At 44.7% G+C, this 23,665-nt stretch overlaps 1 protein-coding gene across 3 annotated transcripts in view; it reads right to left on the minus strand.

The window, feature by feature from the left end:
- CACNA2D3 (calcium voltage-gated channel auxiliary subunit alpha2delta 3) overlaps positions 1-23,665 on the minus strand; it is an 875,732-nt gene that overhangs the window by 144,670 nt on the left and 707,397 nt on the right. For all 3 annotated transcript variants that reach the window (XM_051851529.3, XM_051851528.3, XM_089305523.1), the window contains 2 exons: positions 18,836-18,957; positions 15,905-15,985 (listed from right to left, as the gene is read on the minus strand). In XM_051851529.3, coding sequence (XP_051707489.1) covers positions 15,905-15,985; positions 18,836-18,957 — 203 coding nt within the window. The remainder of the gene's footprint in view (positions 1-15,904; positions 15,986-18,835; positions 18,958-23,665) is intronic.

Below are 23,665 nucleotides of genomic sequence, written 5' to 3' on the forward strand. Positions count from 1 at the left end.
ACTGCAAAATGCACTGTGCCATGCCACAGGTTGGTGACCCTGCAGGTCAACCCTTCCCCTGCCCTCTGTGACACGAGACAGCTTCCAGCACATGGCAGGAAACCCTGAACCTGACCAACATCCTTGCACGTATACAGCCATACCCTGGAAGATTCCTAAGTATGGATAATAAGCCCGGTGACCACACTTCCAACTTGATAGGTAGGTTTTGAGGAAAATGATTAAAATGATGCATGCATGTATTCAGATTTCTAACTTTTGCCTACAGTCACCACAAACAGCAACTGGCAATGAAAATAATTACTTCTCCTCAAACGTCAACAGTTTCTCGGTGCAGAAAAAGTATAAATCAAATTGTTTAGATTAACAAACACAGAGTTATCATTTGTTAATATAAGAAATGAAATGTTGTAAGTGCAAAAAACATTGCAGATGAAAGACTCAATTTGCCGGCTATTCTGCAAGAACCACAAATTATCTTTCACAACCACGACAGCTCATGAGGGGTAATTTGCAAACGCCTCACAGATTATTTTCAGCTGTTTGTTTTCTGCCACGATATTCAGAGATTCCCCTGTAAAAATGTCCCTCTGTCACAGAGCCATGCTGAGGGCATGTAGTGGCCAAAAATCATCCTAGTGTTGCTTATTTCTGGAGAAAGCATCTAAAACAGAGACTTTTCATCGTGTTCAGTGTAACATAATGGGGGCAAAGACGGGCAATCTCTGAGAGATCACAAATTCCCATACAGTTGGTATCTGCAGTGAGGCAGAGAGAGAGGGTATGAAAGTGTACAAGACCGTGGCGATTTTGCATAAAGAAGGTCTAGCATCAAATTCGTATCTGGAAGCTTTTACAATTAAGGCAATACCCTGGACCCTTGCAGCAAGAGTCTTGTGTTTCAGATTATAGAATGCCAGTGGACAACAGAGTGTTCTAATTTTCCTTACAATAATGGAAGACTAAAAACTGATTCACACACAACTTTCTTCTGGAAGGTTCGTAAAAATTAAATCTCATTACTCAAGTTAACCAAATATCCCTGAAACAAGACACGATCATCTTAGATCCTCAATATCAAAGGACGTGGCTAAATCAATTTGTCAAATAAGCTACCCACAGCACATTCATCTAATTAAAGCAACTGCTAGAAACCTCCAAGGATCAGGAAATTATTGCTGCCAGTTACCGATCATTGTACCCACTGTTCAACGCTACTGATGGAAACCTACCAGAAAGTGATACCCTGAGCCCACACAGCATTGTGGAGCTGTCTGTGGTTTACACACACAACTGCAGGGCGTCATCCTGCTTGCCCTCGACATTAAAATGCTGTATTTTTTTACATTCAACTTGCAGTGAGGTCTCAAAGACACTCCTGTCTCATTAAGAGAACCGATTTCATTACCTACCACTCCCCTTTTAGATTCTCGGCTGAACCGTCCACACTGACCTCTCACTGCAGTGACACTGAGCATTCATTTGGAAGTCAGCCACACCGGCTCATCGACAAGACCCAAAGAATCAGGTATCTGGGAGCAGGGACGGGCCTTGAACAGCATCCACCCTAGGCCTGGCAAGTTTCAGAACAGCTGCCACCAGCTTCCTCATGTACTGCAGACGTTGCTAACAGATCGTGGCAACCCTGTCTGCTGAGCCCAGACAAAGCCTCAGTATCCTTTTAAATCTGTTTCACAGGTACTCACTATTGATCAAATGGAGCTGACACATGAGATTAAGCCCAGTTGCTACCCAGATATAGTTCAGTGCCCTTATTTTACAGATAGGAAATAGGGACATGGAAAAGGAAAGAAAATTTCCAAAAGTCACATAAAGAATTAATTATGGGACAGACAAATGCAGTTGCAGGAGCAAGGGATTACCATGAACAGTACACCCTGGCCTGTACCATTCTTCATTCATTCTGCAGTGAACCATGATAACTAGACTGGATTGCATTAATTATTTGGACAGAGACATAATAGCAGCACCAGCCACACGGAGCACCCAATTTCTTGCCAGATCTTTTCCAAGCATCATATTTAATTTTGTCTATGCCTTTTTCTATTAGCCAAAACACATGGATAGCATACTCCCACATTAGAGATGAAGAGATACCATCAGAGCCTGCGGGTCATCTGCTCAAGTCACTTCCAAGGTGACTTGAGCAGACAAATGTAGTAGAAAGATCAGATGATGAAGCAGGAATGTGGATGGGCATCTTCCCAAGGCCCGACCTTCAAAAGCACATTGGAAGAAGTCAGAGGTAGGAGCCTCACTTGGCACTGCCGACATCTCAAAGCAGTGCAGAGAAAAGGGCTCCAACCACCAGCCAGCATGTCACTGCCAGTGCTCTGGCCCCACTAGAACAGGACAACAGCACGAGGAGCTGAGGCAAAGTGGGAACTGAGGGTCCTTTCAGCAGCTCTGACTCCGCTGTGTTGGAAAAATCATTCTTAGAAAGGGAGTGGAAGAAATTCAATCATGTGCTGTTGCAATTATTGTAGAAAATGGTTCAATTAAATTCCAGATTAAAATGCTAGCTAGTGAGTAATATGTTTCAATGAAACCAAAATTAACACTCAAAAGAGAAAAAAAAATTATTAGGACCTTACAAATTAGGAATTTTCTCAATGAGATCAAAATCCACAAGGAATATTCACTGTCAAAGAGAGATGCAAGGACCAGCGCTGTGGTGCAGTGGGTAAAACTGCTCCTCCAATGCTAGCATCCCACATAGGCACTGACTTGAATCCCGGCTGCTCCACTTTTAATCCAGCTCCCTACTAATGTGCCTGGGATAGCAGTGGAAGACGGCCCAAGTCCTTGGGCCCCTGCACCCACGTGGGAGACCCAGAAGAAGCTCCTGGCTCCTGGCTTTAGAAAGGCCCAGCTCCAGCTGTTGTGGCCATTTGGGGAGTGAACCAGCGGATGAAAGACCTGTCTTTCTCTTCCTCTCTCTCTCTGCAACTCTGCCTCTCAAATAAATAAGTAAATTTTTAAAAAAGTAATTTTTAAAAAATAAAAATAAGGAAGGGAGTGAGCACATAGAAGAAGAAACATGAAAAATCAATTTTGGAACATATACAAATATAATTTTAGTTTCTGGTGGGATTTGGCATTTGGAGTACATTCCACTGGCTGAATCATGTCCCATGATCAGAGTTTATGAGACAGAGATGCACACAGCTCCAGAGGGGCGGTACTTCAAGTGACAAGCAATGGGTGGGGACATGCCTTCTAAGCATGGAAGGAGTAACTACAATCAAAAAATCATAATGAGCTCTCTCTCTTCCTCTCTGTTTCCTGACCTCTGTTTCTATCTCTGTCTCTCTTCTGCTCTCCTTCTCCCTCTTTTCTTCCTTGGGTTTCCCCCAGTAAACTCTTTCCCTTAAAAAAACTAAAAATATTAAAAAAATTTAAAATCATAATGAATAGTCATAGGAAAAATACATAAATAAAAATAATAAATGTATAAAACAGAATACAGTTATCATCAGAGTATAATAGAAACACTGGAACATATTTAATAAACAGTACAGACAACCTGCTGGGGAATACTCACTTTCAGAATACAAATGGGAAAGCAAAAAACACAAACAATGGAAGATAAAAGAGTGATAGTAAAGAACTAATATATGCATCACTGGTTTTACCAATAAATAGATTACAGCACACAAGACGGAAGGAAAGATTAAAAAAAAAAAAGTGAAGTGACCTTTCCAGAGCTAAGAAATACTCAAGATATACGGCTCAAAATTGGCTTATTGCAAATTAGATTAACTGAAAAAAAAAATACTGAAATGTAGTCTAGGTTTGTACCTGACACATAAGTGTCTCAGTCAATATAATTAGAAAAAACAGATAAATGAAAAAAAAGTGAGTCCTGGTGACATTTTCAAATTTTCAGAATAGAAACTGCACAATGTAGAGACCACGCAAATAACAACCAAAATGAAGTTGCAACCCTCATATATGCAAGGTCTCATACAATTTGATGCCCGTGCATTCCTTTTGGAAAAACAACTCAAGGCATACTTCAGCTGATCAAGGAATCACACACAAAAAGTGAAGGGAAAGGAAAGGGAGGGGGAAGATGTGAGAAGAACTTAAGAAAGTGAGAGTCATGGCACTGAAGTGACAAAGAAAACACTGGAATCAGAAGTCAGTCTGCGATTTTGCTGATACCGTAATTAAACAATGCAAAGTCCACAATCTAAGAGACTTCTAATTAATTTTCCAAGCGTCTAGGGTAAAGGAATAAACAAGAAATATAAATCTCATGTCCCATGGAACAGAGCATCTAACAGAGGGACAAAGCATATGTGAGGGGCATAGAATGCAGGGGAGGGGGAGGGAGAGTTTCTGTCTTGTAGAGGCAGATTGGCTTAGCCCTCTCTGAGCCACACCTGAAGGAAATAATGTAGCCAGCAGCGAGGATACCAGGAGGAAGAACCCTCCCAGGGAAAAATGCATAGCAGGTGCAAAGGGAGTAGCAAGCTTGGTGCATTGAAAAACCACAAGGACACAGCGTGGCTGGAGCTCTTGAGTAGTCAAATAGGGGAAAGAGAAGGATCTGTGGTTAGAGGGTAACTAGGGTCAAACAATTCATGATCTCACAGGTTGTGACAGGCAGCCTTGAAACTGACCATCAGAGATTCCCAACCCTTGGTACTCATGCCCTTGTTTAATTCCCTCTCTGTGACAGCAGGCTGGATTTAGTGACTTACTGCTGACAAACCAAACGTGGCACAAGTGATAGGATGTCACTTCCAAGATTAAGTTACAAAAATTCTGGCTTCTATATGGCTCACTCTTGTTGATTCTGCTGGAAGGCAGCAAGCACACTGAGCTGCTCCACAGAGAAATCTCCCTGTAAAGGGCGAAAGAAAGGTCTCCAACCAACCGCCAGCAATGAACTGAGACCTTCAGTCCAACCAACCTCAAAGAACGATCCCATGACTGAATGCAGATGTGTCTGCAGCCCTCAACAACACTTCCATTGCAACCTCGTGGGAGATCCTGAGCCAACACCTCGACTATAGCCTTTATGAAAAATCCTAATCCAGAAGACATAGCTCAACACCCAGATGTTTGACTCACAGAAGCTATAAGACAGTAAATGCTTACGACTCTAAGCCAATACATTTTGGCACAATTTGTTATGTAACAACAGATTACTAATGCATGGACCATTGGGAGAATATTGGCTTTTAACTTTGAATAAATTGGAAAGTCAACAGAGAGCTTTGAATGGAGGAGTAACACAGTGTGACTTACTTTTTAATATGATTGCTCAGTTCCAATAAAGAGACTGAAGGGGCAAGGTTGGAAGAAAGTAAGGGGACCAGTTAGAAGGCCACTGCAGCAATCCAGGGGAGAGATGAAGGTGGACTGGCCCCGTGGGTAGCAGTGGAAGTACTGAGAACAGCAAAAGGGAAGAGCCAAGAATGACTTCAAGATTCTGACTCAAATCATTAGACAATGAAAATGGCATATTTGAGATAAATGGGAATGTAAAGAATGAGTTATAGGAAATTAGAAACTGTAATGGTAGTACTATAAAATATAAAGAAGCCTTTATGCCTTAAAGATACACACGAAAGTACTTTTGGATGGAATGATGTCATGGCTAAAAATTGATTTCAACTATGAAGGAGGAGATGGTAGCAGAATGGGAGTTTGGAGGATACAATGGTCACAGGTTGATGCCTATTAAGACTGTGGAGAGCCAGCGCCGCGGCTCACTTGGCTAATCCTCCGCCTGTGGCACAGGTACCCTGGGTTCTAGTCCCAGTTGGGGTGCGGATTCTGTCCCGGTTGCTCCTCTTCCAGTCCAGCTCTCTGCTGTGGCTCAGGAAGGCAGTGGAGGATGGCCCAAGTGCTTGTGCCCTGCACCCGCATGGGAGACCAGGAGGAAGCACCTGGCTCCTGGCTTCGAATCGGCGCAGCACACCGGCCGTAGCGCCCATTTGTGGGGGTGAACCAACAGAGGGAAGACCTTTCTCTCTCTCTGTCTAACTTTGCCTGTCCAAAAAAAAAAAAAAAAAAAAAAAAGATTATGGAGAAGGATACATGGAATTTCAATATATTTTTCTGTCTACTTTTGAGTATTCTCACTATTATCCTTAATAAAATTTAAAGAACAACGACTCCAAGGTTTGCAGAACAAATAATGATAGGAATTACTGAGTTGCATTTGCCTAGGTAAGCCTGGCTACACAGGAAGCCTCTGAATGGAATCAGAACTACAGCTTAGGATTCGACCGGCCTATCTGAGAAAGTAGAGTGCTCAGTAGTCAGGACTGAGTCAAGGGAGAGGGGCTAGCCTGGGAGTTCGTAGCTAACGGACGGCATTCAAAGCCTGCAGAGGGGGTAGGAAACCACTGGAGACCTCTGGGGTCCTCTACCATTTTTTTTTTATTTTAATTTTTTTGACAGGCAGAGTGGACAGTGAGAGAGAGAGACAGAGAGAAAGGTCTTCCTTTGCCGTTGGTTCACCCTCCAATGGCCGCCGCGGCTGGCGCGCTGCAGCCAGCGCATCATGCTGATCCAAAGCCAGGAGCCAGGTGCTTCTCCTGGTCTCCCATGCGGGTGCAGGGCCCAAGCACTTGGGCCATCCTCCACTGCCTTCCTGGGCCACAGCAGAGAGCTGGACTGGAAGTGCAGCAGCCAGGACAGAATCCGGCGCCCCGACCGGGACTAGAACCCCGTGTGACGGCGCCGCAGGCGGAGGATTAGCCTAGTGAGCTATGGCGGCGCCGGCCGGTCCTCTACCATTTTTAAGCCAGAGGAATGAGTACATCAGCCAAGAAGACTCAGGATGGATGGGCAGTGAGGCAGGTGTGGAACCGTGAGAGGGACTGACATGGCCACAGACTACTGGTGCACAGGAAACAATGAACACTTCAAGTTCTGCTCCTGGTGACTTGATGAGAGAAATGTGTTACTGGGGAGGAAACCTGATTGCAGGGGGCTCCAGAGAGAAATGGAAAGAGGATCAGAGAAGAGGATACATCATAGAAAAGTGAACGATACAAAACAAATAAAATAATGCAATAACTAAATAATTCTCTCTTAAAAATCTGACTACATTAACTCAAATTGGAAGTTGCTGGAAGAAGACTTGTGAAAAAGAAAATAAGATGTAAAGCTGACCATGTACTGCACTTTATTCCTGAGATTACATTTTTAAAGATGACTGGCTACTCCTGTCTGCCTGAGATGAGTCACATATAGCTGCATAATTTTCCCTTGAAGTGGAAATGACATTCAGATGGCCCTGACCTCACGAGATCCTGTTCATCCAGAACAGAACCCAGGAACGCTTACTGAGCACAAACCTGGGGGAGGCAGTGGGAATAAAAAGCTCTGGACCACCATCATTCCCATCCAACTAGAGACTGGCAATGCATTTTCCATGGGCAACGAAGCCCCTGGACTGACTGTCCAAGTGTTTATGCTTCTCCTGCATGCTTGGCTCCCATCTGTCCCTCATTCCCTGATTCATGTCAGCTCATTTATCCTCTGTGGGTCCGTCACATAGCATGAGTCATATATATTCCTGTCTTAACTGAGATCAAAATCCCAACAAGGTCACTAGGAGATTTGCTTGGATAAAGGCAGTTAAATAAATCCCAAAATCTGTCGTGAGCCCTGTAGGGGGCAGGCGGGAATCCCATAAACTGTTTTCCACTGAAGCATGTGAGGGCATTTTCAATGCTCTACCAAGCATTAGGCTGATTACACTGTTCAGAGCTTTATAAATCCAAACACAGATTAAGTAAATCACTGTCTTGACTGATGATGAGAACATATATTTTTAGAAAGCTCAGGATCTTTGATCGGGATATCTTTGTAACCACATGTACCAAAACATTAGGTACAACTGATGGACAACGTCTGAGACATGAAGCTCTGTCTTCAACATCTACTTATGCCAACTCTGATTTAACTATCCACTTCATTTTTATAATAACAGGATGAAATAGGTGAGTGAACAAATCAGCATTTTTTGTTTTTGTTTCAAATAGACTGTGTCACATATTTTCATCTAAAGCAGGGTTTGGCAAGCTTTTGCTATAAAGTGCCAGGTGGTAAATATTTTTGGCTTTGCAGGCCAGACACTCTCTATTCAGCTACATATCTCCTCCCCGTTAACAGGTAACCATCCATGGACAATTTGGGCATGGCTGTCCCTTATATATTTCATTTACAAAATAAGCAGCAGATATCTGTCAAGGTACTTGTTTCCAGAATATATAAAGAACTCTTATAACCTAACAATAAAAAGACAACCCACTTTAAACAGGAAAAGGGCTCTAAATAGACATTTCTCCAAAGAAGATACACAAATGGCTGGCAGACACATAAAAAAATGCTCAGCCTAAGTCTTTAAGGGAATGCAAATCCCTTCATCACCATCAAATGGCTGCAACAAAAAAGATGGGTAATAACAAGTGTTGGCAAGGATGTAGAAAAGTTAGAACACTCATACATAAATTACTCATGAGACTGCAAAATGGTACACCACTTTGGAAAATAAAATATGTGTCCACACTAAAACTTATACATGAATGTTTATATCAACATAATTCATAACGGCTACAAAGTAGGCATGACCGTAATATCTGCCAGTTGATGAATAAAGAAAATTATCTCTACATGATGTCATACTATTTGGCAATAAGAAGTGAAACATCATAAATGCTGCAGTGTGAATGAACCCTGAAAAAAGTAGGTTAAGTGACATGAGCTAGACCACAGGTAACACCTTAGATGGTCCCTCTTCACGGGAAGTACCAAGAAAAAAAATGGGTAAGTCCATAGCAATAGTACATGACTGAATCCCTGGAGTTGGGTCAGGAGTGGGGTATGAAGAACAGTGGCAGGGGGCAGTGTATGATGAGACATTTTGAAGATACTGAAATAGCTCTAAAATTAGATTGTGGGTCAGCCTTGTAGCCCATCAAGCTGCTGTTCACATCATCAGCATTCCATATCAGAGTGCTGGTTCGAGTCTTGACTGCTCCACTTCTGATCCAGCTCCCTGCTAATATGCTGGGAAGGCAGTGGAGGATGGCCCAAGTACTTGGACCTCTACTACCCATGTAGAAGACCAAGGTAGACTTCCTGGCTCCTGGCTTCAGCCTGGTCCTGACATGACTGTTGGAGCCATTCGAGGAATGAACCAGCAGGTGGAAGATCTCTGTCTCTCCCTCTCTCTTTCAAATAAATAAATCTTCAAATATAAAGGAAAATAAAATCAGGCTGTGTTGATGGTTATACAACACTGTCAAATATACTAAAAGCCAATGAACTGTGTATTTTAAATGGGTGAGTTTTATAGAACATAAAACATATGTCAATAAAACTGTAAAAACAAAAACTAAACAAAAAAAGGTGTCACCCTAGATTCAGTCATTGAGATCTGTACTGTGTCAACCTCTGCTCTGAGATACATGAGAGTGTGAGCTCCAAAGTTTTATTGTGAAACATGTCAAGACACCCTAAAGACATCCCCACTTGCAAGTTTCCATAAGGAATAACGCATGAAAAAGCACAGGGGTTGGTGTGATTTCTGACAACGAAAGCACTGCAATAATAATTGAGCAGCTAAGGGTTACTGAGCACTCAACCATAAAGCACCGTGTGTGTGTGTGTGTGTGTGTGTGTGTAGTGTCATTTTCTCTCAGTAGGAACCAAAGAGCCCCACTACCCATAGATTGAATGAATCTCATTGCAAGAAATAATCTAGTGCTTGCTTATGGCAGTATATATACTAAAAAAAAAAATACTCTAATAGTGGTTACTTCCTCTTCTTTTCTGCATTGGTGAAACATATTTGCATATTTTAAAATCTAGGTTGCTAGAAATCCAATGTAAGCACCAAACACCCTTGATTTATCAATATGAAAAATTCAACCCAAGGAGTAACAGAAGGGCAGGGAATGGACCTGGGCTCTTGTCTTAACATTTAGCTCATGCTGACTTTAACATCCAAATCCCAACATGACCTCAAGAAGAGGTGGCTTAACCTGTGGACTCACAAACTATAAGGATCTGTTACCTCAGAATTCTGTTGCTGGTTTTTGAGTGGAGGATGTCTTGGGGCTTTTGATGGGGTTTGTAAAGGGACAATGTCTCTTGGGAGTGAGTGCCCTGGACAGGGAGCATAGAGGATACAGTTTCTCAAAACTCTGGGCTATTTCTGGAGCAATAATCCTCAACATGCCCTTATTCCTGGCTACAGTGGTATGCAGAGCAGCTGTGCCGGTAGCTGGTAACCACTCTCAGTTTCGGCAGCAGAGTTAAAAGACACTCGAAGTCTACATCTGTATCACTGATCCATTTCTGTAAAGTTTGCTATTCTCAGTCCTCTTGCTTTCAACCTCCTTTTATCTGTGCATCACACCCGCCTGTCAGTTTAATAAAGAAATGTCAAACACATACAAACCCCCACTTCATAGCTGATACTTAGGACACAGATTAGACGGGGTCCTTCACCTCCCCCAGGGTCATCTACCCAACTGCCCATCAGCTCCCACTTCAGATGCGGGTGAAGACCCCCAAACTCGAGAAACCTGGTCAGGTCTGAGTGCCCACCTGGAACCTGGACATAGGACTGAGGGATCTCATTCCAGATTCACGTCTCCCTCTGCCTGGAACACCTTTCCCTCAGATCTCTATGCAGTGGTTATGTTGCAACATTCAGGTCTACAGTCCTGTCTACCCATCAAGGAGGCCTTCTCAAACCATTCCATCATTCGAGGAGGCACCGGCCCACCACATACCAATCCGTGCCTATGCATAAACACAAATGTGACTCTCTCCCTTTTCCTGCTGCCAATCATGCTTCATCTCGTTATCCTGCTCTGTTTCCTAGATAACACCACCACACTTCTCCCTCCCTCTTTTCCTCCCTTTTATTTCATACCTATCTGTTGTCTGTACCTCCCACACAAATGGAAACTCTCCAGTGGCAGCAACTAGGCCATGCTCAGTGTTCTCAGAGGTTGCTGTGGCATTTGGTTGGGACAACTTTTCCTTGCACAGCCTGCAGACATCGAATGCCAACAGGGCATTGCCTCAGCAGTAGTCCCCAGAGTGTCCCTGTGTGGACTTGTTCAGAGCTGTAACCCCAGCACTAGGTACACAGTCAGTGAGAAGCCCATATTTATTGGATTATTTGCTTAAGAATGAAGATCATTTTAAAAATTAGCCAATAAGGGGGAAAAGCGAATTGGAAAACACCACAAGGTGCCCTTCAGTGTAGCCCAGCGATTCTCAATCTCATCACAACTGCTGTGTCGACCCAGGGAATCCTTCCCGTGGGGCAGTCCTGTGCTTTGCAGGATATTTAGCACCATTCTTGACCTCCACCCACTAGATGCCAGTAGCCTCCCTCCTAACCAATGGTGACCATCAGAAATGTTTCTAGGTGTTGCCAAATGTCCCCTAGGGGGCAAAATCGTCCCTGGTTGGAAACTCGATTTAATCAGAAGTAATCATTTTTGCAAGGGTAAAATATTTTCTTTGTTCAGATTTAACAAGCTAGAGGTTTATCCATGCAGACTTGATACATAATTCCTGAGCTACGAGTTCACTTGTGTTTGCCAGAAGTATGTGAGATTCCCATCAAAGCCATGTCACTAAGCCAAACATTCACCTACGTATTTTGTTAACATCAGTCACCCAGCTCTCATACGGCGTTCATTTCAAACACTACACTCAGCTTAGATAACACATACCTGATAGTAGCTAATGGTCAGTGTTATATGTTGATCATTTTATTAATTAGCTGGTTAAAATAAGATCATCCTGGTCATTATACTTCCTTGAATTACACAGATGAGACCACACTATCCACATTCTCAAATTTCTCCCAAAGAACTTAGCGTTTCTTACAAAGGAACAGGCTGGTGGATCAGAGCCCCCTAAAATTAGCCAAGTCATTGACTTTTACAGTTAAAATGGGTGAATCTTTTTGAATGCAGATGATACTTCAATAAAGCTGTTTGAAAAGGAGCTATAAAAAACTAGGGCCTGTAATACCTATAATCTTTTTTTCCTGCAGATGAGCTTATTAAGCTATTGTAAGCATCACATGAGATGCTTGGATCTCAGAAAAGACATCCAAGGATGCATAGATAACTACCTGTCTCACACAGTCTCTATTAGGCTGAGCATTCCTATCTTTTAAAATACTTCCATTGATGAATTTTAAAATAAATACTCCTACTGGTCTGTATTATATTACTGTGGTGTGGACTTGGGCTTTGGCTGTTGAGTATTTTAGTTTTGTGTTTCCGTGGTCTGTCTTGTCACTACATTTTATAATCTTACATGAATCTTCAGAGGGCAGGTGACAATGCAGTCCACCTTCCCTGAATTACTTATTCACACACTATTTCTCACATATCTACTGAGTATAAGTCTTTGTACCTGGAACTAGGGATAAAAAGGTCATGGGGACAGCCCTTGTCCTTGGAGAGTTTACAATTATTTCAGACATAAAATGGAACATTTTAAAGAGTGATTTAAAATTTGGTATGTTCATATATACATTTTAAAATGTAGATAATTCAGAATTTATTATTTTAAAAATTTGGAAATCTGGGTTTTTTCACAAACATTGAGATGAGGAAATTTATGAAGGTCAGAGGGAGACTCCAGAAAGTGAACATAGAGGTCCGGAAAACAACAGGATGAGAGGAAGAAGTCCCAGGGAGGGTCACACCTCTGCCTTTTCCATTTCTTCTCTTCTCCAAATCGTTTTTATCCTAGCAAGGTAGAAGCAGGCGTAGGGGTCTCTCCACTGAGAGTAGAATCTAGAACTACACAATGTTCTAAGTAGGTCATGGAGCTCCAGTCAACAATAAGTTAGTTGGAGCAAGGAAGGTTTCAATCCAATGATGAGGTTCTCATTGAGGGTCGATGCACTCTGTTCCACTAGGTTATGCTGTGAGGAGCAGACAGTGAGCAGGACCAAGCCTTGTAGATCATTGTTCAGGTTTCCAATTCACTTGTTCTGTGTAGACACTCATTTAAAAATAGCTGCTGCTTTACGGAGCCTGATTATGTTTCAGTTACAGCTAGAGTGCCTGGCAAAGGCAGGATTTCAGGAAATCCTGAGTGAATGAATATGCTGCTAACCTGAAGATAAGAATGGGTTACCCCCAAGTCATAGCACAGTATTTTCTTGTCTGTTTTCTCATATTACCTCCACGGTAACACAGTCAGATGAAGGAAATGATAATCTGAGTCCTGTTTCAGATGGACCTTTAGAGACCCAAGACCAACACTCGGCAAGTGACAAATCTATGTGGACCTTCCAGCCCCAGGTTTGTGTTTCCAATAACAACAGAAAGATGGATAAGAGGCCTGACACATACACAAGGTTCCAGGGCTCTGGAGAGACGCCACGGCCAAAGGGAAAGTTGTACCACTCAGCTATAAAAATGCAGCACAGTGGTGGCAGCTGGAGAGCTGGCAGGCCCGCGGGAGGAGGACCACAAGCCATGGCACAGGCCGAGAAGATGGATGGGGCCTGTTTGTGCAGCCAGGCTGACGCGCAAATGGAAGCCTGCCCAGCTAACGGCCTTTCTTCAAAGGTGGCATTGACAGATGAGTATTTAGATGTTGTTGTTTAAAAAAGCAAGAAAAAAAAAAAGAAGAGAATGAAACAAAACAATAAGATCTTTCTACACCAGGCAGATGCATAAAACCAATGGACATGACGATAGTAGACCAGAGCTGGGACTGGGACAGGGCTTTGAAAGGAGGCCTTGACAACTGTTGGCCAAATTGTACACCTTTTTCTCCAGGTAAGTTTCAAGTGAACACAAGGCTTTGGCTACCAGCGGGCTGTGTTCCATCTATGTGGGAGGCACCCTGATGGGGGACAAGCCACTTACACAGTCATCTGCATCTGGCGAAACAAGGCTTCTTCCCCAGGGAAAACTGCTTTCTGGATATTAGAGTGGTAAACAACCTCTTTCACTTAATTTGAGGAAAACACCCAGAGGAGCATTCTGGAACCTAATCATACAGTGACATGAGTCAATAAAATTGGGAGATGTACCAAAAAAGGCTACCATTTTTTTGGATACAGAAGGGTAGAGGGATCCTCTTAAGGTCACTCACTTCCCTCACTGGGCTGCATCAACAGCAGCCTTTGCTCATGTCTACCAAACTCCATTTGAAAATGGTTAATAATCACCAATCTTAAAGGTAAAAACTAAATACAGTTCTTCAGATGGTCTTGCTTTTGCTTCTTGGGCTTATCTGTAAGTATGTTTTGAAAATAGCTACCCATTGATATGTACAAATAAGCCTGTCGTACCCACTCCGAGTGTGGCAACCTGTGTCTGGCCTGTAGTCTCTGGCCAGCTACGCAACTCAATGACAGACCAGCAAGCCACTTGGAAAACGCATGTTCTTCTCCAGACTGGAAGAACACTGCCTCGTTATACCCCTAGTCCTGTTATACCCCTAGTCCTATTATACCCCTGGCATTTATGTCCACCCAGAGCATTCGGAATAAGAGATCCAAGGAAAGGATTTTAAAAAGGAATTTCATATATACATAAATACAGACAGACTGACATGGCCCGATCATGCCTGTGACAGCTGTTGGACATGGTCCCAACTCCTGGGAGACAGCATGCATCCAGCATTCTGCTGGCTGGAAGGGAACAAGTCCTCCCTCCTTTACACAAAAATAAATCCTGCTGAGTTAAATGATCCTTAAAGACAACTTTCATGAATCCTCAGAGCCCATATCTCCTGGCCAATGAATAATAGGTCCACCCAGTTCAAGACAAGCTACAGGTTGGATACATAGGACCGTCTTCTTGCCATGTCCAATAATCCAGGGACAACCAGGAAAAGTCTCTGCAGATCTTTCAGCCCCCACTAATACAATGATGATGCGTAGGCTATGTCAGAAACAAAGAGGGGGAAAGAGTTGTGCTTCCCAGCCAATGGACAACCACTTCAAACAGAGCTGCTCTGTTTGCCTTCCTTCCCACACATACTCAGTGAGCGAAGACACAGAAGTTGGGATTTAAGCACTACAACTGGTGTTACATTGCAGTATAACTCATTGAGGCACGCTGCCCCCCAAATGATGTGACTCCCTTTGGCAAGCCCAGCCAATCCTAAGCTGGTGCTTGGAGCACATCACACACCCATCAACCAGTGACCTATCAGAAGCAGAGTACTGCCAGCCGTACTCTTGCACCCTGTTTTTGTCAGCTGCTGTCCTCAAAAGAGGTTTTGTGGCAGTTTCCAGTCCTGTCGGTCAAATATTGCCTGCCAGTCACTTCCTGACTCCTGAGAGGCAAGAGAAAGTGGAAAAGCCAGGAACAATCTTCTTTTGCGATTCAAAACTTGATAGAAATCATTTTGGCTTACTCCTGGTCCCCAGATCTACCTGCAGATGGATCTACTCCTGATTCCCTAGGGGGATTAGGGTGATGAACCCCTCTGACTCCCCAGAGAACTGCATATTTCAGCTTGTGTTTGTCTAATGCCGAGCCACATTTTCCTTATATGCCCACTGGCACCCATCAATGACAAAGAAACTGGACATCTAGAGTTTATTTCAAATGAGCATGTTGTCAAGTGTCAAGGAATTCTCCTCTGCACAACCCAATAATTTCTTACTGGCTCTAGGTTTACAAATACAAACCACGGGAAAGATTTCTGCACTCAAATCGGACATCACCAGCTGTCAACACCTTGGCATGGAAGATAAGACAGCAAACTGAGGAAGTACTAACTTTCAATTTTTTGATGCTACTTTTGAAAGAATATGCTTGCTACGAAGAAGTAGTTCTCTGGCCAGATGAATGGACACCACGGTCTGTCTATATATCATTGACTGGCATCAGTGATTTACCTGCCACCACAGGAGACTTCCGTTCATCCAGGAGCTGGATGGAGGTACTCGCTGTCACCACATTGCTTTTGTTGACTGTTCCTGTGAGAAGAAAATCCACCATAAAAAATGGAGATAGCTATAGTATGCATATTAAGAGCAATCACACTGGAACACAGTCACCAATTATGGGATTCATCTGGGGGTTGGATTCCAAAACTCAGACTCTGCTGTACACTCTGTCTGCTCTGTGAGACCACCTGTGCTGGACTCAGTGCCCCGAGTTACACCACTGTACTGGCGAATGTCCAGCCTCTTCACATTGACATCAGTGACCACCATGGAGGGACCACATTTTTGGTAATCTGTGCCTATTAACTGCAGTGTTTACTGTGTCCCTGTCACATCTGGATAATCTCTCTAGATACAACGATGCAGAACTGCATGAAATAGCATTTTTAAATTGTTTTACAGTAAGTTGGAACTCCAGCTCTGATTCATTGATCAAATCTTTACTGAGTTAGACAATTCTAACTTCCAGCCTAGTTTTTCTGAGCAAAACCATTCTAAAAAGGGATACAGCTGTAATGCAATCTTTATTCCAAACTTTTATTAATATGGTAACAATATGGCATTAGTATTAAGAGATTTTCAACAACTAAGAACTGTGCTAATACCTGTGAAATAAAAGACGCTGAGCACAAATTCTGAACACCCACAGTTAATCATTATTAGTGCAGTGCCTGCCTTAGAAAACACACTCAGTGAGTGCAACTTGAATAGAATCCAGATGAACTGAGAGGCAGGGGAAGGCAAACTTGGATCTACACACACCTCTGACTGAAGCAATTAAGAATTTTCTCCTGGCCCAAGTCTAGGCAGCAATAAAAACCTGCTTCTTTTCCAGCATGTACAGGTATTCAATACACAGCAGAGAAAAGGAGAGCACTCTCAACCACGCTGACTTGTACTTGGTGATTTTTAAGCTGTTCCCCGGATCTAGAGGGGTCATGAAATCTCCAAACACATTAAGTCGTTCGTAACTTTACCACCAACAAGGCAAATTTCTTTTCATTACAGGACAGTATCGAAAGTTCAGTGAAAACCCCAGGTAACACAAAACCAATTCAACAACTGCTTTGATGAAGTGGAATTCTGCTTTTCACCAGACATAACTGTTTTAGGAAAGACAGTGAATAACAAAGCAAATTCCTGCAAGTGGTCATCACAGCAAAGGGGACACACACACACACACACACACATACACACAGCAGTTCTGGGGATGCTCTCATCTCCCATCATGCTTTCTGGCTGTACAGTGTTGGACCCAAGCTCTGGCACAGAATGGTAACTGGGTGAATCCAACAGTCAGAAGCACAGCAAACTAAGATGTTTTTCTGTAGCGGACTGTGAAACAGGAAGTCTTGTGAGACTGCTTGATGAGAAGAAGATGGCATCATTATTCAGAGGTTTACAACAACAAAGAAAATGCCTACAGTCTCTAAACTGATATTTTTAGCAATAAAGTATAATATAGGGCACCAGCATTGTGCAGTGGGTTAAGCTGCCACCTGAGGTACCAGCATCCCATAATAGACAGCTGGTTGGAGTGCCGACTGCTCGACTTCCAATCCAGCTTCCAGCTAATGCACCTGGGAAAGCAGCATACGATGGCTCAAGTGCTTGGGCCCTTGCCGCCCATGTGGGAATGGAGTTCCAGGCTCCTGGCTTCCACATGGCCCAGCACCAGCTGTTGCAGCCATTTGGAGAGTGAATAAGCAGGTGGAAGATCTGTGTGTGTGTGTGTGTGTGTGTGTGTCTGCATTCTCTCTCTGACAGTCTGCCTCTCAAGTAAATAAAATAAACCATTTTTTTAAGTGTGAGGTGAGTAAGCATAAAGAAAGAGCTTCAGACACATGGAGACGCGTATTTGAGAAAGCACACATGTGCATGGGCACGTGTGCACAGAGACCAATCAAGCCAATCATAGCCTTAAAGGAACCCAAGAGACGACCTAGTCTGAAACTCCACCCAGTGAGAGAATCTGACAGTAACACTCTGCCTCTCCTTGACTATCTCCGTTATTGAGGGACTGTCTTCCCAGTGAGCTCATTCGCTATTAGACAACTTGTCAACATGTTGAGATGAGAGAGGACCAAGGCTTTCGGGGGGTGAATTGATAATGAATGCTGGACAGCTTCCCTTAGGGTTCATTTAGGAATATTTGAAAGAGATACTTACAAAAGGCTCTAATATAAAATAGAATCATTGATGGAACTTTCCAGAGCAATTCAAGTTTCTAGAACCAGACCTTTCATCTATGAAGTTTCTATGCTGACCAATATTGACCCTTACACATGACATCACCAATGGCCACGTGAAAAGCATTTCCTGTTTATTGTGCCTTGAAAACTGCTTGATCTGAGACAGCACTCAGTTCCTTTAGGAGGGAGGTGGCCTTAACTTTTTCGTAATATCACAGAATTTTAGGACTAGAACAACCATTTCCTCCACCCCTCTCATCGGTCACTGCAGCCCCTCTGTCAGGAGAGGACAGGCCATATAGTCAGTCTTCACTCCTGCGTATCAATTTCAATCAGTTCATGGTATTGTGGGCCTCAGATCTGAAGCAGCTCACTGGCATTTCTGGCAAAGGATGGTTGAAGTTTCTCTAAGTGGGCCTCAACAAGCTTAAAAAAGAAATGGACGGGCAAGTTTGTATTCCCATTCCACAGGGTGCAAAAGGCCAATCCTGCTTTCTGAACTGCTCCTGGCATGATGGGGTTCAGGGAAACGTTCAGCGTATTTGGGGTCAATCCACTGAGGGCACAGGTCTCTGGCTCAGGGCTGGTCCAGCGCTCCACACTGGCTCCTCTCCGTGTTCAAGTAGCTCCCCCGACCCGCTGCCACTGCACTCAACGGCCGGGACCTGCCTCCGCCCTGGGCACCCACCTGTGCTGAATGGGATCGAGTAGACAAAGCTCCCTGGAATCTGCTCCGCAGCTCTTCTGTACCACAGAGGGAAATGGTCTGCGTTAAAAATGTTCTCCTTGTCCCCAGCTTTCAGGAAGTCCCTGGAGATGGAAAAGCACAGGTAGCACATTGCCGCACTCACCAGGTCAAACCCCGGGCCACGCAACAGCTGCTTCCAGCGCCGGCCTTTACAGCCCCATTCGCCTTTCTCAGCACAGAGGGGGCCCAGTCAACACCGCACCCCAGATCACTCAGAGACGGCCTACTGGGCTCTGGCAGCCAGATTACGGGTAGACGAAATGATTTTTCTTCCAGCGTATCTAGTGAACCGATTAGACCAAAATAGAGAGGAGGTGCATCGCTTTTCTTGGAAAAGTATAAAGGAGTTCAAAGTGGGCCCGGGTCGGCACCTTTGCACCTGTCTCCCCTCACCTCCCTGCTCTCCAGACAAGCAGGACTGCTCCTAGCCCCTGGGTGCTTCCTTCCCATCCCCCACCCTCTTGCCTTTTGCTGATAACTCATCTGCTAAGTGGAAGTCTACTCGCCTTATCTTCCTCGCAAAATCATACTCATTTTGTTACTAGTACTATTTTAAATGGAAAACCAATAATTGCATATGATTTAAAGGTACAGGGTGATGTTTTGATCTGCATACACCCTGTAGAAAGAGTCAATCTAGCTAGCCAACAGAGCCTTTACTTTCCCAACCTATCGCTCTTTGTGATATGCATGTTACAAATCTATTCTTTTGGACATTTTAGAATACAAAATACATTATAAACACATCTCAAGTATCATCTGCCTCCTGCTCCACAGGGACACGTGCATGCTCTGGCCATCAGCCTTGGTCACTCTCACACAGCCTTCTCCTTTCTGGGCTTTGTCTGTACCATGGCCACGCCCCCTGCCTACGCCTCCCAGGATCTCTGCGGACAGGAGCTGGGTTCACATCTGTGTCTCCCTCAGGGGAACCTCAAACACAGGGCGCTTTTCCTTTTTGGTAGCTTCACATTCTGTGGTTTCAGTTACCTGTGGCCCAAAACATTAAATGGGAAATCCCACAGACAGATACGGCATCAGTTTCAAAGTGCATTTCTGGGGGCCGGCATTGTGGCGCAGTGGGTTAAAGCCCTGGCCTGAAGCTCTGGCATCCCATTTGGGCACTGGTTTTAGTCCTGCTGCTCCTCTTCCAATCCAGCTCTCTGCTATAGCCTGGGAAAGCAGTAGAAGATGGCCCAAGTCCTTGGGCCCGTGCACCCACGTGGGAGGCCTGGAAGAAGCTCCTGGCTCCTGGCTTTGGGATCAACGCAGCTCCGGCCATTATGGCCATCTGGGGAGTGAACCAGTGGATAGAAGACCTCTTTCTCTGTCTCTATCTCTCTCTGTAACTCTGTCTTTCAAATACATAAAATAAATATTTTTTTTAAAGTGCATTTGCTGCTAGTGGCTTGATGACATCTCCTGCTGTTTTGCTGTATCTCACTCGAGGCGTGAATCATCCGTTCGTCCAGCGTGCGCACACTGTGTGTGCCACCAGCCCAGCAGTCCGGCACCAGTCACTTTGTTATCAGATCTACAATCGTGGCACAGCAGTGCCTGTGTTCAGGTAACTCGTATGGAGCAGCCCAATGCCACATCACAAGCTTACGTCATTCTCCTCACTTCCTCTCATCACGCCGGCATTGTGTCAGCTCACAAGAGGAAAGCCAAGTACAATAGATACAATAGGTATTGGAGGTAAAGGCCATATTCATAGAACTTCTATTATAGTATAAATTGTTATACTTGTGCCTCATTTATAAATTAAACTTAATCATAGGTACGTATATAGGAAAAAATAGTGTGTGTATGTATGTATATATATATATATATATATAGAGAGAGAGAGAGAGAGAGAGAGAGAGAGAGAGGTCTTCCATCCACTGGTTTACTCCCCAAAGGGCCACAGTGGCTGGGGACCAGGCCAGGCCAAAGCCAGGAGCCAGGAGCTTCTTTCCTGTCTCCCAGGTGGTTGCAGGGGCCCAAGCACTTGGGCCATATTCTGCTGCTTTCCCAGGTGAACTAGCAGGGAGCTGGACCAAAAAGCAGAGCAGCCAGGACTAGAACAGGTACCCACATGGAATGCCAGTGCTAAGCCAGAATGCCAGTCCCACAGGGGGCATTTTTTCAAGAGTCATGGAAAACAGGACAAACTCTTGCATAGAGGTGTCAGAAGTTTAACACTTGGGCGGTTGGCGACGGTCAGGCTTTGGGGCATCAGCCAGGGCAGTAAGCAGGAGCCACAGCACTTGATCTCCACTGGCTCTCAAGTTAATGTGACAGGACAGGTCAGTAGAGAATGCTTGGAGGCCCCCACCAAGTACCAAGCAGCAACTCAGGAGGAAGCAGGGAGGAGAGACGATTCTACAGAATCCCCAGAATGTTCATCAAGAAAGAACCCTCTGCATACAGGAGGCACTGTGGTGTTGTGTATGGCAGATCCAGGCTCTGGGCAGGGTGGGTTGACCCTGGGTAAGTAACTGAGTCTCTGGGCCCCCGTCTGCTCATCGACAGACTGGAAACAACAACAGCATCATATGTGCAAGGTCCATGAGGACTACATGGGGCTCAAACAAACACAGAGGATTCTTTTATTAAAAAAAATATTCTCTGGGGCTGGCGCTGTGACATAGCGGGTAAAGCTGCCACTTACAGTGCCAGCATCCCATATGGGCACCAGTTTGAGTCCCAGCTGCTCCACTTTCAATCTAGCTCTATGCTGTGACCTGGGAAAGCAGTAGAGGTTGGCCCATGTCCTTGGGCCCCTGCACCCGAGTGAGAGACCTGGAGGAAGCTCCTGGCTCCTGGCTTCAGATCAGCGCAGCTCAGGCTGTTACAGCCAATTGGGGAGTGAACCAACGGATGGAAGACCTCTCTCTCTCTCTCTCTCTCTGCCTTTCCTTCTTTCTCTGTGTAACTCTGACCTTCAAATAAATAAATCTTAAAAAAATTCTACATATTTTCTTCTACTAGAAAGGCAGGGTGACAGAGTCAGCAAGAGAGAGAGAGAGAGAGAGAGAGTTCTCATCCATTGGTTTACTCTCCAAATGCCAGCAACATCTGGGGCTGGACCAGGCTGAAGAATTTAATAAAACTCAATAATCCAGGTCTCCCATGTAGGTGGCTGGGAGCAGCTCCTTGAGTGACAGCCTGGTCCTTCCCAAGGAGCACATTTTCTGGAAGCTGGAATGAAGGGCACTGCCAGGACTTGGACCAGGTACTCTGATAAGGGCTTAGGGCATCCAAAGCAGGGTCCTAACTACTACACCAAATGCCCACCCCGGCCACTGTTTTGCTGACGCTGGTAGTAACTGAAGGAGATCATAACCTCAGTTTTCAGAGGAGCAGAATGAAGGAGGCGGTGAGAGGAGCCAGGGACCCACGCCAGCATTCCTGAGTTTTGTCCTGTCTTCTTTCGACTGCATCACAGTAAAGCACACCTCAGACAGCACTGCTGTTACTGTTTCTCTTCTCTGCTCACTTTCTTTTTTTAAAAAGATTTATTTGAAAGTCAGAGTTACACAGAGAGAGAAGGAGAGGCAGAGAGAGAGGTCTTCCACCCGCTGGTTCACTCCCCAATTGGCTGCAATGGCTGGAGCTGTGACGATTTGAAGCCAGGAGCTTCTTCTGGGTATTCCACATGGGTGCAGGGGCCCAAGAACTTTGGCCATCTTCTACTGATTTTCCAGGCCATTGCAGAGAGCTGGATCAGAAGTGGAGCAGCTGGGACTTGAACCAGCACCTATACGGGATGCTGGCACTGCAGGCAGCGGCTTTACCCACTATGCCACAGCGCTGGCCCCTCTGCTCACTTTCATCTCACTTCTGGCAGCAGCCTTCCTCTCTGAGCATAGAAAATCTACCCGTGTCTCCATGTACCCCTCTGGATCCCAGAAGGAGAAGGCCTTGTGTATCTTAGTACTTCCGGTCCTTCCTAGCAAATTGTCCTTTGGAGAAATAACTATTTTGTGTAAAGTATCTGTAAAGACATCAAAAAAGTCTCAAGTCACAAGCATAGCTAATGCTATGCCTGATAAGTGAGAGGTACTGAAAAATCAGAAGTCATGGAATGGGACTTGAACATTATTCTCCTTGAGTATCTACAGCTTGGCCCATCTTCCATTTCCTGCACTTGGCTCTGTAAGTTGTTGGTCGGTGTTGGCCTCATCTAACAGCTGCAAGCAGCACTGACCAGCTAGGGCTCAGTGGGGGCAGAACATCTCCTCCTTGGACCCCTGATGGGTTGACCCCTCTCAAATTCATGACCAGACCATGGTTCAGTCATTGGCCTCCAGGCACCCAGAGGGTCAGCCCATGTGAGATCCCACAATGGCCTCAAAACCCACAGACAACTTGCAAATCACATTCGAACTTTCTGCATCTCCAGCCCCATTTGGCCTTGGCTGAATAATGCCCTTTGCCCCAGAGGAAAGAAACTGAGAACACATCCATGGGCTTAGGAAAGACTTCACAGCTCATCCATCGGCTCTGCTGAAATGCCAGTTTAATCAGCTACCCACCTGCGGCTCACTGAAGACACTGGGGCTGAGCGGCGTCTTAAAGGCACCTAAATACTGGACTCCGTAACTCTCTGTCCACCAGAGAGGCCTCCTCCAGGGGGGCTGCCGTCCCTCAGCTCACACGCACAGGCACGGGGGGTTATGAACACACATCTGCCAGTCTTTAAACACTGACCTCTACCCATAGGGACAGGAATTCCTCAGTGCACTGAGACGACACTGATGACATTTGTCAGGGGACCAGTGCTTC

The sequence above is a fragment of the Oryctolagus cuniculus genome, chromosome 10 (assembly GCF_051225735.1).
Source record: "Oryctolagus cuniculus isolate XC-2025 breed Fujian yellow rabbit chromosome 10, ASM5122573v1, whole genome shotgun sequence".
Classification (NCBI taxonomy): Eukaryota; Metazoa; Chordata; class Mammalia; order Lagomorpha; family Leporidae; genus Oryctolagus; species Oryctolagus cuniculus.